This window comes from Gossypium hirsutum, chromosome D11, assembly GCF_007990345.1.
Source record: "Gossypium hirsutum isolate 1008001.06 chromosome D11, Gossypium_hirsutum_v2.1, whole genome shotgun sequence".
Classification (NCBI taxonomy): Eukaryota; Viridiplantae; Streptophyta; class Magnoliopsida; order Malvales; family Malvaceae; genus Gossypium; species Gossypium hirsutum.
Window position 1 is genome coordinate 56,752,348 of NC_053447.1, and position 15,538 is coordinate 56,767,885.

Genomic DNA, 15,538 nt, shown 5'->3' on the forward strand with positions numbered 1-15,538 from the left:
CCAAAAAGTAGGGAGAGATTAAATTCCAAATATACAAAATGTAACAACAAATAATGTTTTACTCTATATTATACTAAAAAATAAATAATTAACCCAAGTTGGTGAAACCATACTTTCACAATCTAAAAGTGGCAGGAAGCACACAAAGTCTTACAGATTTTTGAACAACTACACATTATTTGTTTCCTTCTTCCCCTATAGAACTGTAAATACCTAGAATTGAACATATCTTTCTTCATGTCTACTTTTTAGCATCAAGGCGACCTCTCTCGGTTGACAATTTGGTCAAACTCACTATCATGGACCACATAGTATGACTCTTGAGTAATGGAAAAGTAATTGCCATTTCACGGTGAACTTGATGAAGCAAAATCTTCAAAGTTTTTACCTGGTTTCTTGGTTCTTTTCAATCACTTGTACTCTTCCCACTTCCTGCAAAAAAAATTGTCGTCTCGGATTATAAATTAAAATAAATATAAGACTTTTTGCTACTTTGAAGAAGAAAGTGTTTTTTGAGATCATGAATAAGTGTGGAGAAATAGAGTTGTTTTACCGTTCATCATATTGAATATTAATTCCAGCTACAATAAGTTTTATAGTAGAGCAAACCAAAAATTTTTGTTTTGATATATTATAGAAGTGAGATATTCTATTGAATATTTCTCATCTCAATTCATTTTAATTCGTAGAGTGAAAAATAATTAATCATAAGAGAAGAATGAGCTTTCCTCACCGGAGCTACAATCAGCTATAAATTTAAGAGCTGCTCTGCTCACAATGCGAGCAACTATAAGTTTCTCCCTTATCTTCATCCTCTGAATGCGAGCTTCATTGAAGGGCAACCACTTCTGGTAATCGAACAATTCTACAAGCAAGGTGGATGGTGGGTTTAAAGCTTTAAGTACCTCTTCTTTCTTTATATTCGGTGAGCAGATCCATATATCTGTTCTCTTGAGATGTATTTTATTGTGAAGCTTGGCTCTATTAGCTTCAGCCCAATTTAGTGCATCTCCTATCAACTCAACACAAAGGCTTCCACCCAGGAGGTCTAAATTTTCGAGATCCCCAATACTGAATTCATTACCATCACTTTGATCTACTCTCATCCTGATACCACTTAATCTCGTGAGAGAAGTTAAATGACGTATCCCTTTAGGGTAGTAACTCAGACGAGGACATTCCTTAATACAAAGATACCTCAAGTTAATCAGTTTCCCCATTCCAACTGCCAGTTTCTTAAGATCCAAGCAATCTCGAAGATTCAAAGATTGTAAATTAATCAATTCACAAACTGATTCAGGTAGATTTTCTAACCCCGAGCAAGATATCAAGCTAAGGTACCTCAAGTGAATCAAATTTTTCATGCCACCAGCAATTTGTTCAGGGCGTAGACGAAGCCAATCAAACTCCAAGAACCTTAGCAGCTTGGATCGGCTGAACAAATCTTGTAAGCCATCACCGGATGATAAACCATCGGAGACTACTACAAGGCTTCGCAATTTCTCTATGAGGCAAGTGGACAAAGGAGAAGCGTCCCAACTTGGAATTTCCAACCTCAAATGGCGAACTCTTTTGGAAGATAAGTCCAATGTAGAATTTCTAGCCACCACTTCTGTCACAAATCTATGTTCAGTCAAAAACTGAACAAATTCATGTACCATGTCATGCATCTTACAAGAAATTATGCTGCCAGAAGTATCTTTTTCAAAATCTTGGAAAAAAGAACGAGTGGCTAAGTACTTAAAGTAATCTTCCCCTTTCAATTCTCTTCTTCTGTTGCCATCAGAGTTCAGATAACCTTGTGCCATCCAACATTGGATCAATTCATCTTTATAAATTGTAAAGCTATTAGGAAAGATTGCACAATATGATAAACATTGCCTTATGGGTGAGGGCAAATCATGATAACTCAATAATAGAGGTGAAAAAATTTCATGTGCAAAACTTGATTTCCAGATCACATTATTTAAAACATCTTGCCACTCTTCTCTTCCTTTTTTATCTTGTAGTAAACCTCCAATAGTTTTTGCTGCAAGGGGTAAACCTTTGCACTTGTTTGCAATCTCCCTTCCAATGTCTTCCAAAATTTCACGGCTCGCTTGGCTCCTTCCAGAAAATGCTTTTTGAGAAAGTATCAACCAACACATTTCCTCAGATAAAAGTTGTAGAGGAACAACATGAGGCGACTCCAGTCGCCTAGCAACTGATTCCTTACGAGTAGTCACTAAAATACAACTCCCAGGCATGCCGTATTTAAAAGCCACTTTTAATGTTTCCCAATCTTGATCACGATCCGTCCACACATCATCAAAAACAAACAGGAATTTCTCCCTTGTAAGCCTTTCGCTTATTTTACTTAAAACACTTTGCAATGTTGGAGTTTTGAGGGATATTAGTGAATCAGGGTCAAGATCACCCAGAATTGCTCTTGCAATTTGGGTTTGATCAAAGGGATCCGACGCACAAACCCAGATTGTTTTGCTGAAATGAGTCTGAATTCTATGATCGTTATAAATCAATTGGGCTAGAGCGGTTTTCCCTATCCCTCCCATCCCTACTAAAGTGATAGTGGGAACATTTCTACACTTATAATCACATAGCAAAATGCTGATTATCTCTTCTTTCATTGCATCTCGACCAATTAACTCTGAAACATCCACAAAAGAAGTAGTTTCTGGACGTTTGGGTTGCTTGATTTTTCTTTTTATCAACTCAAACCTAACTTTGTCTTTAACAGTCTCATCTACTTCTTCATTGACTTTCTTTATTTTGGTAGCAATATTATAACGCCTGACAACTTGAGAACCGGAAGAAAAGCATGAAACAAAGGGGCATACCTTCCACTTACGAACAGAAGCAGAGCCAGAAGGATCTGTTTGCAACTGCTGAACTGCAGTTTCCCACTCATCTAATACATCTTCCATGTCATAAGAAACATCTCTGAACTTGTCTAACCAATGTTTAACCCGTTTGTCCACGTATTCTTTCTCCTCTGCATCTTCAAGCTCCAACCGGAGTGCTTTAAAATTGGTTTCAAGTCTTTTCACCTCTTTCTCAGCACCTTGCACCAGACTCCAGGCTTCGATTGCTTTATCAATGGTGATTGCAGTCATCTGCTCCAAGATCGCCGAAACAATCGCTTCCGCCATATCTTCAAACACTGATCGATATATAGGAAGTACAAAGTAGAGAGTTGCAGTCGACGTTCAGTGGGTAACTAAAACACTGCGTAGAATTTATTTTGAGATATGGATACTGCAAAAGCAGTAAGAATCACTGGATCTGAGTGATGGCGTGTACCGTGTGAAGTCAATAATTTTTTATTTTTATTTTTATTTTTTGGCTCTGTAACAACCCCCCCCCCCCCCGGGACTACATTTAGGTCAAACAACAGGGTGTTCCTTAAGCTATTTCCATATTTAAGAGATCGTTCCAGGGCATGATTAAATGCTTTATCGTCAGGAACAATGGTATCATAGAATGACCTTTGTTAGAGATTTTTGTTACAGAATAATCCTCCACTATAAATGCTAAGTTGAGAAACTATATTACATATTTTCGGCAATTTGAAGATGAGACGTTATATTTAAGGAGTTGATTAGGAAATATCTGATGCGAGCTAAATGCACATACACGAATGGTAGTTGATGTCTCGAAAAATGGTATTTTGTTGGACAAGACATATGATGAAGCATGCGAAATTTTGGAAAAAAATTGTCAACAATGATAACCAGTATCCGACTACACGAGTTGGGATGGGTAAGAGATATGTCGGTACCATTGAGCTCGATGCAATCACTTCATTGACAATCTAGGTATCTTTTCTAGCTAATATAATTAAAACCATGAAATCTTCAACTATTATGCAGGAAATAAAAGGCAGTTGAATCATGTGTTTATTGTGGTGAAAGTCACATGTTTGATGAATGTCTGTCTAGTCCAATGTAAATATACTATATGGGGAACCCTAATCAAAACAATAATCCATGCTCCAATACCTACAATTCGAGGTGGAGACAACATCCAAATTTTAGTTAGAATAATCAAAGTGTAGAAAATTTCAATACTGTCGCAATGCAAAATGTCAACAATGTATCGCCAGGATACATTCAACCAATGCCCCGACAAAATAATCAGTATGGTCAGGCGTAATCATCTACTTCTATGGAAGCTTTGTTAAAGGAGTATATGGCCAAGAATGATGTTGTGATCTAGAGTTAGGCTGCATCCTTCCTAGCACTTGAGAATCAAGTGGGGCAGATAGCCAATGCTTGGAACATAAGACCGTATGGAGCATTACCCAGTGACACTGAAAATTTGGGGACATAAGACAAGGAGCAATGCAAGGCTATTACTCTCAGAAGTGGGACTTAGTTAGATGATGTTGTTCAAAATGTCGCAACAGAAGAGGACGACTCAAGACATGACCAGGTAAAGATCCTAGAGCCATCTGAAAAATATACTGCACTTGAAAAGGGTAAGCAAAATAATGTTGTGGTAGAACCAGATCAGGCTACCAACAAAAATGCCACAGCAAAATAGTATCAGCAACCTGAAAGACGACCACCTCTACCATTTCCTCAGCGATTTCATAATTCTAGGAAAGATACTTAGTTTAAAAGATTTTTAGATGTCTTGAAACAACTTCATATCAACATACTGCTAGTTGAAGCATTAGAGCAAATGCCCAACTACATAAAATCCATGAAGGACATATTGTCGAAGAAACACACACATCGGTGGGGCAGGCTCGGACACATTTAGTACACCCAATACATGTATCATAAATTTTTACTAAATGTGACATGAGATCTATAAATTTTTGAACATCATAAAATTTCAATCTAGTAAACTTGTAAATAAATATAGATTGGGAGAATTTGATATTGTTACTCTCATTGAAGGGTGCATAGCAATATTGATAAATAAATTACCTCCGAAGTTAAAAGATCCTGAAAGTTTCACTATCTAACGTGCAATTGGAAACCATTATGTAGGTAAGGCATTATGTGATTTAGGAGTGAGTATAAATTTGATGCCTATGTTTATTTTCAGGAAGTTAGGAATTGGGAAAGCGAGACCTACTACGGTTACATTGCAACTGGCTGATCGATTTTATGCCTATCTAGAAGGTAAAATTGAAGACATATTGGTAAGGGTAAATAAATTTATCTTTCCTGCATATTTTCTTATTTTAGAATGTGAAGCTGACCATGTCGTGCTAATTATTCTTGGAAGACCTTTTCTTGGTACCATTATTTGCATCTATCCCAACAACTACAAGCAAGTAGCCACCATAATAGCCCTTTAAGAAATATCCATCTAAACCTACTATCCTCCTACAACCAACCTTATAGCCATTTTTGCATACCTGCAGACAGACATACATCCTTTGAAACAACCTGTTATCCAGATAACAGATTGTTGTTGTTCCCTCATTTTAGGTCCTAACCTCCAACAAATACTCATAAATCTTCTCATATTGAGCCTTATGAGCTCCTTCAATTAATTCCAATGCTTTAAGTTTAGCCTTCCTACATTTTGTTAGTGAGACTATGCAACATAAATATCTTTTGACATCTTGTTCTAATGATTTCAGAGAATAATTAGGATCAACAATGAATTTTTCTTTATAATGTTCACCTATCCAAGCTGAGGTTACATTCTTATTTTTATGGACTTTAGAACAAGTATGGTTAGGGTTTGAACTCCTAATTTGTCAAGTCTGGTCAGTAGGGTCATTAGGGTTTAGTCTAGAGGCCCATATGAACCAAGAACATTTTTCACTGCAGACTACCTTTAACCTTTTTAAATCATTTTTGGGAAACTTAATAAAATAACTATTCAACCTACCATATTGCTTGACAGCTTCTTTTAGACTGTCTTTAGACTTAAATAACATTCCAACCTTAAGTCTAAGATTACTCATGTCATTCTCTAGGTTGAACTCAGGCCAATTTTGGCCATCTGAGTCAAATTCATGTGCACTATCTAACCTCCCAGAATCATCACTATCACACAGTTAACCTACTTCTATATCTTCCATGTTTAAACCATCTAAATTAACTCTTATCCTATTCGACACATCACTTTCAAATGCATCACTACCAGACATATCACTACCAGAAATTTCTTCTTCATTCTCATTAAAATTGTCATCAATTAAACCTACCAAACAAATTACTCATCAATAAAGGCAGACAACATAGGCAAACACTTTAACCATTTTTGTCAGAAAATGACCAATACAAAATAATTTAATACAAACTCAACCATTTCTGTCATGCACATGGCAGACAACAACCAATACAAAAATAATTTAATACAAACACAACCATTTTTGTCATGCACATGGCAGACAACAATAGACAATAACTAGTACAATATAGAAGGTAAATAACAAATTTGATATTGCCACATTATAGCAACTTGGATACAAACAATGGCAGATATAAACAATAAACATCAGTTCGATAATGCCATTCATACAATGGCAGAAACAAACAATAAACATCATGCACATAGCATACAATACACATTCTATGTCATTCACTTTAATAACCAAACCCTAATATGTCATGCACATTAATAACAAATAAAACTAAAATTGAAATAACCTTAAATCGAAATCGAAATCGAAATCGAAATCGAAATCGAAATCGAAATCAAAATCGAAATCGAAATCGAAATCGAAATCAAAATCAAAATCAAAATCAAAATCAAAATCAAAATTGAAATCAAAGTCAAAATCAAAATCAGTGAGTGTTTCAAAATTGAAATCAAAATCAAAATCGAAATCAAAATTAGAATCATAATCGAAATCAAAATTGAAATCGAAATCGAAATAACCCTAAATAACCCTAAATTGAAATAACCCTAAATTCAAAAAATAAAAAACTAAATATAACAACTTACCCGTTAAAGTGGATGTAACAACATTGGCAACTTCTTTTCTGTTGCCCATTGTCGCTGAGAATCAAAAATACTGAATGGTTTCTGGTTTCGTCTTATTTTCTCCCTAAACAAAAAAGACCAATCGTACCCTAAACCCTTATACCCTGTTAATCAATTATTGAATCTATTTCTAACCCTAAACCAACTTTTTTAATCGATTCCCGAATCAGTTTCAAACCAAAACCAACCCAAATCACAATCAAAATTTCCCCAAATTGATTATCTTCCCCCCCCCCAAATCCCCTTAATCGGAATCTATTTCTAATTTTTTACCTAAACCCCATAACCCTTCAATTTTTTTCCCTAAACCCGCCCCAAACCAAGACCTATCAGCCACTTCACCAACATGGCAAGTTAACTTGCCACATCAGTTGGATAACTTGCCACATCAGTGGTCCCGTTAACACCCTAATAGAAATTGTTAATCAATGACTATTTTGTCACTTTTTTATAGCGTTAGTGACTATTTTGTAACTTTTCTGTAACATCCTGATTTTGGGCCTAGTCGAAATAGTGGTTTCGGGATCACAAATTCGACGAGGAAAAATTAATTTTTCTTATATTTTTATGGTCTAAAATTTCACAGAATGATTTTTTAAAAATTTCGTTCAAAAATTTCGACGTTTGGGCACTCAATTTAGTCAAAAGGACTAAATTGTAAAAAGTGCAAAAGTTGAGTTCTACATGTTAAAGGTGTCCAATTGTTATGAAATTTTAAATTGAAGGTCCTTATATGGTAATTAGACCATTGGTTAAGTTGGTAGACAAAAATGGACATGGTTAGGCATGTTTCCAAAGTTTTTCATTAAGGGCATTTTGGTCATTTAGTTATTAAAATGAATTAAAAACAAAATTAAAAGCCAATTTTTGCCCATCTTCAACCCCATGGCCGAATTTCACAAGGGGAAACCATGGCTAGGGTTTTTCAAGCTTCCAAGCTCGATTATCAAGAAGAACAAAGTTCGGAGTTAGACCGGGGAAAGAAAAAGGTTGAGGACTAAAGTGCTAGGTTTGATCATATTTTGTACCGAGGTAAGTTTACAGTAAATAAATGCAATATTTTGATAATTATTATTAATGTTGTTATTTTTCAGCAATTATGTATTTATTTCATGAAAATATCTAATGTTAACTCAAGTATGAGATGACAGAGAATCAGTGTTAAAAGGCCCTGTTGAAACATGAGGAATGTATTGGATACAAATGTCATGACATTTGGGTAAAGAGATCCCATGTAAGACTATGTCTGGGACATGGCATTGGCATCATTGAGATTATGAGAGGTCCCATGTAAGACCATGTCTGGGACATGGCGTTGGCACCGAGATGAGAGGTCTCATATAAGACCATGTCTGGGACATGGCGTTGGCACCGAGATAAGAGGTCCCATGTAAGACCATGTCTGGGACATGGCGTTGGCACCGAGATGAAAGGTCCCCCGTAAGACCATGTCTGGGACATGGCATAGGCACCTATATTAGAACTCTCATGTAAGACCATATCTGGGATATGGCTTTGGCAGTACAAGAAACATCCCATGTAAGACTGTCTCGGACATAGCTTTGGCATGTTATATTCAAACAGGAGACCGAGTATCCTTAGTATTCCAAGTGATTCAACTGGCTAATAAATAGACGATGTTACATGAAAGTTCAGGTAAAAGCCTAATAGACAAGTTCAGGTGAGTTAATAAGATTAAGAGTATCTCAGTTATCAGTTCAGAAAAGAAATTTCAGCAACGAAGGAGTAAGTTAAGCAAGCAAGCAAGTAAGTAAACGAGTAAGAGAGTAAGTAAAGAAGAAAGTAAAGATCTTAATGCTTAATAAAAATTTATGAATATAATTGTTTATGATAAATGTTGTTATTTATTTACTTGTAAACTTACTAAGCTTTATGCTTATTTCTTTTATTTCTTTTTCTTTCATATAGTATTATCAAGTATAGTCGGGATCTTGAAGACGTCGGAGAGCGTTCACACTATCAATCACCACAACTCGGTATTTTAAGACGATAAATGTTTTGAGCTATGGCATGTATAGGGACTTGGTCATTTCAATTTATACTCTTAAGATATGACCAAAAGATGATATGTAAATATTTGATGATGAATAGTTATTAAAATGGCTAAGTATGAAGGTGTTTGTTGTTATAAATGTCTAGGTGATAAATTATGCATAGAAATCATGAAAAAGTAAAAATTGGTAGTGAATTAGTTTTGAGACAGCGTAGTGACGTGAATTTGAAAAATCACCAAGGATAGTAGAAAATGAATTAGAGGGTGGATGAGAAATATAATTAAAGCTTATTGAGTCTATTTTCAAAGAAAAATAACGGTGTAGACAAAGGAATTATATATTTTGAGATATTTGCATTTTAGTTAGACAATGTCAAAGTGGTTTTCGGAATCCCCTGTTCTGATTTTGGAAAATCATTAAAAATTGTAAAAAAATATTTATGAGTTGTAATTTATATGTCTAGATTCCTTATTTAGTCTATTTTTTGTAGAAATAAGTGAGAACACCATATGAAGTCTGTAAAATGAGATAATTGAATTTTAGTGACGAGAGGTCAGGACAGTCGATCAGTGAAACAGGAGAGATTTTAACTAATAAACTGTACTAATTGGCTGAACCAAAAATTCTAAAAACTTTATGGTAAAAATATATATGAGTCTAGTTTCAGGGAAAATTTACGGATCTAAATTTTGAGTTTCGCATCTCGAGTTATAATTTATTTAGTGACTACTGCGCAGGTGGACAGCCTTATTATGAGCAGTGAAATAACTTTTAAAAGTAAATTTTTATGCCCCGAACTTTTAAGTTAAGTCCGGCAACGGTCTCGGGTAAGGGGTGTTACATTTTTAAAAGCTAAGTGACTGAAATGAAACCTAGGTGACTGTTTTGTTAACTACCCCAAAGTTGGGTGACTGTTGGTGTAATTTACCCTTCTCAGAATTTCCTATTTTGCTGGCCATTAACGTGATTCTTGCTCAACTAAGTTCGTATTAAAAACTCTGCTATGCACGACTAGTAATTAAATTATGGATAAGTTCTTTTTTTTGGTCACTTAATTAACAAAATTATAATTTAGTCACTGAACTATTCGAAAATTTTTGTTTTAGGTCATTGAACTATTCAAAAGTTCTTACTTAAGTCACTGGGCTATCAAGTTTTTTTTTAAAAGTTCCATCAGTGAGCTCCAAGTGATGATTTGATGATCGACACGATGGATCACTACCCGCATCGATAAGTAGAAGAACATACCTTAAATTCAAGTCGATCTAACGGTCAAAGTTATTTCTTGAAAAAAAAATTTAACTGTAGAAAAGAATGGGAAATAGAGTTTTTGATTGATTGAGGCAATACGAACAGAGAAAGCCATATAGCATCAATTTTAACAACCCATTAACTTAAATGAAAACTTTGGAATAGTTCAGTGACCAATTTGTAACTTTTTTTAATTAAGTAACCAAAATGAAAACTCGCTCATAATTTAGTGATTAACGATGTAGTTTACCGTTTTGAAATTTATGTCTCAACCTAAATGGTAGTACTTAAATCCGTTGAAGTTAAATTGTATGTAAGTTGTGAATTTAGTCCTTATTTTCCAATATGGTGATGTTTAGTTTTGAGGTTTTAATTATAACTGAAATAGTAATAGTTAAATTCACAAACTAAAATGACATGATTTTTTTCTAAATGTTTTGTGGAAAAAAGTAAGAAGACATGATATTACAAATGTAATAATATGTTTATTGTATGAAATTTTGAAAATAATATAATTTAACTTAATAAATTTAACAGTTATATTTTTTGGGTTAAGACTAAAATTTCAAATTTAAAAAGTATAAAGATTAAAATTGACCAAATTAGAGCATAAAGATTTAATTTACAACTTATTTATAATACAAGGGACTAATACAAGAATTTAACCTTAAAAATAAGTTTTTCTGCTGTCATGGGATAATATTTTGTCAAACAACTATAGGATTTTTTGTTTTACATGTTATTCAAGTTTAATAAATTAATTTTTTTATATTTAAAATTCAAAAATAAAATAGAATACTAATGCTTATTTAGTAATTATTTTCCATATACTAGTATATTTTAATGTTAAGTGTCTTTTATTCAACAAATAAAATATTTTTATTTCATGTAATTAATACGAAATTAATATTATTAAACTTAATTAATATATTAATTATTTTGATAATTAAAATATTACAACAATAAACAAACTGTAATTAAAGTTTGGATGGAAATAATAATGAAAATTTAAAAAAAAAATCCAGTGATTTCCTATCTACAAATCAAATGAAAATATCTGAATGTTGAATATTAATACATTTTTTATAGTAAATTTGGATTTGAAATATTGACAGTGCAACTCAACATTAAATAATATAAATTACAATGGACGTGTAATTTAACATGGATATATATTTCTTTAACAAATATTGATATAAAATTTAATAGTAAAAATAAAGATTAAGAGTTGAAAACGTGCGTTATACATCTATTCATTATTACAATCTAAGAATGTAGATTATCTTGACAAATGTCACTTTATAACTTCCTTTCGTTTGAGAGGAACAAGTACCTTGCTCATGTAACTTCACCACCCTTATATCTATGTAACACAACTTTGCCAATCAACACTTTGCCAAGAGTAACACGTTGCTGAGACTGAAATTTGTGAACATACACATGACACTTGAAACTCTTATGATTCATCTCGTCAAAGATAGGTGTTGGGTCTTTTTTTTACATCACTCACATGTGAGACCTTACTTAGTTATCTCTATCTCATCGTTGGTTATCTAGAAAACTATAGTGCTTCCCAAGTGACTGATCAAGATAGAACTTGCGTCATACATATTTCACAACTCAAAGCTAAAAAGAGGGTCACCCTCACTTATAAATACTTGTCATTATCCCTAAAAAGGATTCATGTTTTTCCATTGCATCTCCACTTACGATATGTCTCTCATCTTGTGAGCTTTTATCTCTCTTCTTTCTTTTATTTATCTTTAATAAAAACAAATAATTAGTTGAATAATAAAATATAAATAATTATAAATAAAATTAAAATATAAAAATAAATAATTATGGATGAAATAAAGGTAAAAATGTTTCAAGTCTCATTGATTTTCACTATTATTATTTTCAACCTTTTTTATTTTTCTAATTTTGATTTAAGTATTGGAAAATATGTTGAAGTTAAAACTCTAATACCTTTTAATTATCTTTTATCTAACATATCATTATCTAAACTCCCCGGAAAGAGTCATCAACAATTGGTGTTATATGTGAGGATGAGGCTCTAGAGAGAACTTATTGTAATTGAGTATTTAGAGTGTACTTTTTAAACTATTAGCTGCTTAGATCTAAAAATCAGCTCTTGTTTAATTAATAAGACATCTACTTAGGGACGTTAGTAGCTCACACTTTGTGAATGGTTTATGAGATATATGTTAGAAAATATGAACATTATATATATAATAAGAGTAATTATATATTATTATTTATTATCATAAAAGGTTAGTCTAAATTAAACGTGATCTAATTTAGTTAAGATTTATTGGGCTTTAGTTATTAAATAAAGTATGGGCCAAAGATGTCTAGACACTCTAGTAACTAATTTCTAATTAATGATAGACTGATTAGAAATTAGAGTTAATATGCAAAAGTTATATGTTAGGGTTACGGTCACCAAATTGCACATACGTAACTTTTCTAATATCTCATCTTCATAAAAGAGAGGGCCACCCTTCTTTAAAATATTTATGTGTTAATTTGGAAGATCAAAACCACAAGTCTTGAAGATTTCAAGATATCGATGGATTCAAGTACGTTTCCGCACCTAGTTTGAGTCTTGATTTATTATTAAATATAATTTGATATGACAGATCCTGGTTTACAGTTTTAAATTTATATTAGATCTTGCTTTACAATTCTAACAAGTGGTATCAAAGTTTCATCATATTGAATTATTAAAAACGAATTAATTCTCTATTAATTTTGGATTGAATCTTTTGAAGTCTTTAGATTCTTTGATTAATTATGCATTGCAGTTATGAAGAATTTATTATGGGCAGTGGCGAAACTAAGGGGGGCTGGTAGGGGCCCGACCCCCCTAAAATGAAATATTTTTCATATGACCCCTTTAAAATTTTTAAAATTTTAAATTAGTAAAGGTAAAATCACACTTTGCCCCCTTAAAAATATAAAAATTTGATTTAATTCTTTAAAAATTATAAAGATATAGTCTATTAAAACGGTAAAATTATATTTTTTCTATCGTAAAAATTATAATTTAATGTCGACCCTAAAAACGCTTACTTGAAGAACTGAAAATCTAATAATTGATACTCTTTAATAATTATGAGTGATGTATGTGAAATATTAGTTGACCGAATGATAAATTTCAGTTCAAAGATTTAGTTTCAAAGTTATGTACATGGGTTATTTCGATTCTGTGTTTCTATTTCTATTTGCCAATTCTATACATACTCTTGGTATTTAGTTAAAAAAAAAAAAGTAGTCCTAAGTGCCATCACCATCGAATACCCTAAATATGTTGGCTCTTTCTTTGCTTGGTCTTTGTGCTGTCTCACCTTTGCTACTCTGTTTTTGCAAATACCTCAATGTTTTGTAAGGATAAACAAATCTGATATGAAGATTTAAAACGAGGCAATAGAAAAAGATAGAAGGGTTTGAGATGAGTTTTTTTTTTTGTTTGTTTGGGAAATAAATAGGAAATAATGAAATTTGTGATTCATGCAATTCTTGCTCAACTAAGTTCATATTAAAAATTCTGCTCTGCTCTGAGTTAATATTAATTTTTATACTTTTAAATTATTAAAAAGGGTAAACTATACCATTAGTTACCAAACTATAGTTAGATTTTTGTTCTGGTCATTGAACTATTCGAAAGTTTTCGTTTAAGCCACTGAATTATTCAAAAGTTCTTAGTTAAGTCATTGAGTTGTTAAGTTTTTTTATCGATTTTAATTTATAATAGACTTATTCATAAGTTAGGCTACTTGCTCAAGTTCGAAGGTTCGTCTAAATTTTGAGAGGATTTGAACAAAATTATTAGGCCCATTTAAAATATGAGTTGGGTTTGAGCTTAAACATTTAAGGTTTAAGCCTGATCCAACCCATTTTTGAGTGTCATATTTTATATTATGTAATTTATAATAAATGAAAATTAAATATATAATAGTATACAATATTACCATAATGTAAACATTTAAAAAATGTAAAGATAATTATCTTTAAAATTTTAATAAAAAATATTAAATAAAAAAATATAAATATTAGAATACAAAGATTAAACTTACAACTTATACATAATTTAGGAACTAATAGAAAATTTTAACCTTAAAAAAATAAGTTTTTCTGCTGTCATGGGATAATATTATGTCAAACAACTATAAGATTTTTTCTTTACATGTTATTCAAGATTTAATAAATTAATTTTTTGTTATTCAAAATTAAAAAATAAAACAGAATACTAATGCTTATTTAGTAATTTTTTTCCCATATTTGTACAAATAAAATATTTTTATTTCATGTAATTAATGTAAAACAATAATTATAATTAACGTTATTAAAATTATTAAACATAATCAAAATATACTAACTATTTTAATAATTAAAATATTACAACAATAAACAAACTTCAAACTATAATTAAAGTTTGGATGGTAATAATAATGAAATTAAAAAAAAAATCTTGTGCAACTCAACATTGAATCATTTACATTACAATGGAGGTGTAATTTAATATAGATATAAAATTTAAGAGTAAAAAATAAGGATTAAAAGTTGAAAACGTGTATTACACGTGAACAAATCAAGAACGTAAATTGTGTTGAATGCCACTTTATAATCTCCCCTTGTTTGGGAGGCAATTGTTATAAGTATGTCATACAGATTTTGTCATTCCTTGGGCCACAACTTTGCCAATCAACACCTTACAAAGAGCAACACGTTGTCGAGACTGAACTTTGTGAACATACATACACATGACATGTGAAACTCCTACAATCTACCTCGTCAAAGATAAGTGTTGTGTCCTTATATAACTCACACGTGAACCTTACTTAGTTATCTCCATCCCATCGTTGTTTATTCGCAGGACTATAGTGCTCCTCAAGTGAATGACTGAGATAGAACTTGCGCCGTACACATTTCAAGACCCAATGCTAAAAAGAGGATCATCCTCACTTATAAATACTTATCATTATCCCTAAATAGGATTCATGTTTCTGCATTGCATAACATATTGTCTTCACTTACGACTCTTTGTACGTCCTTTACCGTGTGAGCTTTCACCTCTCCTCTTTCCCTTATTTATCTTTAATAAAAATAAATAAATAGTTGAATAAAAAGATATAATTATGAATAAAATCAAAATATAAAAATAAATAATTATGAATGAAATAAACAAATAAATGAATGAATGCAATAATTAAAAGTAAAAATGTTTTAAGTCTCATTGTTATACAGGCCTACAACAAAGTCGGTTTTTTAATATTCTTCATGTCCGTTTTACGGTTAATGTTCGGGATTTGTGG

At 32.0% G+C, this 15,538-nt stretch overlaps 1 protein-coding gene across 1 annotated transcript; it reads right to left on the minus strand.

Moving 5' to 3' along the window:
* Window positions 1–8: 8 nt before the first annotated feature.
* LOC107928764 (putative disease resistance protein RGA3) lies at window positions 9–3,538 on the minus strand. Its single transcript, XM_016860030.2, has 2 exons — window positions 734–3,538; window positions 9–432 (listed from the first exon to the last, which is right to left on the minus strand). Exons 1-2 carry the CDS (start codon window positions 3,147–3,149, stop codon window positions 407–409), a joined length of 2,442 nt encoding a protein of 813 aa, XP_016715519.2. The 5' UTR covers window positions 3,150–3,538; the 3' UTR covers window positions 9–406.
* Between the last annotated feature and the right edge of the window lie 12,000 nt (window positions 3,539–15,538).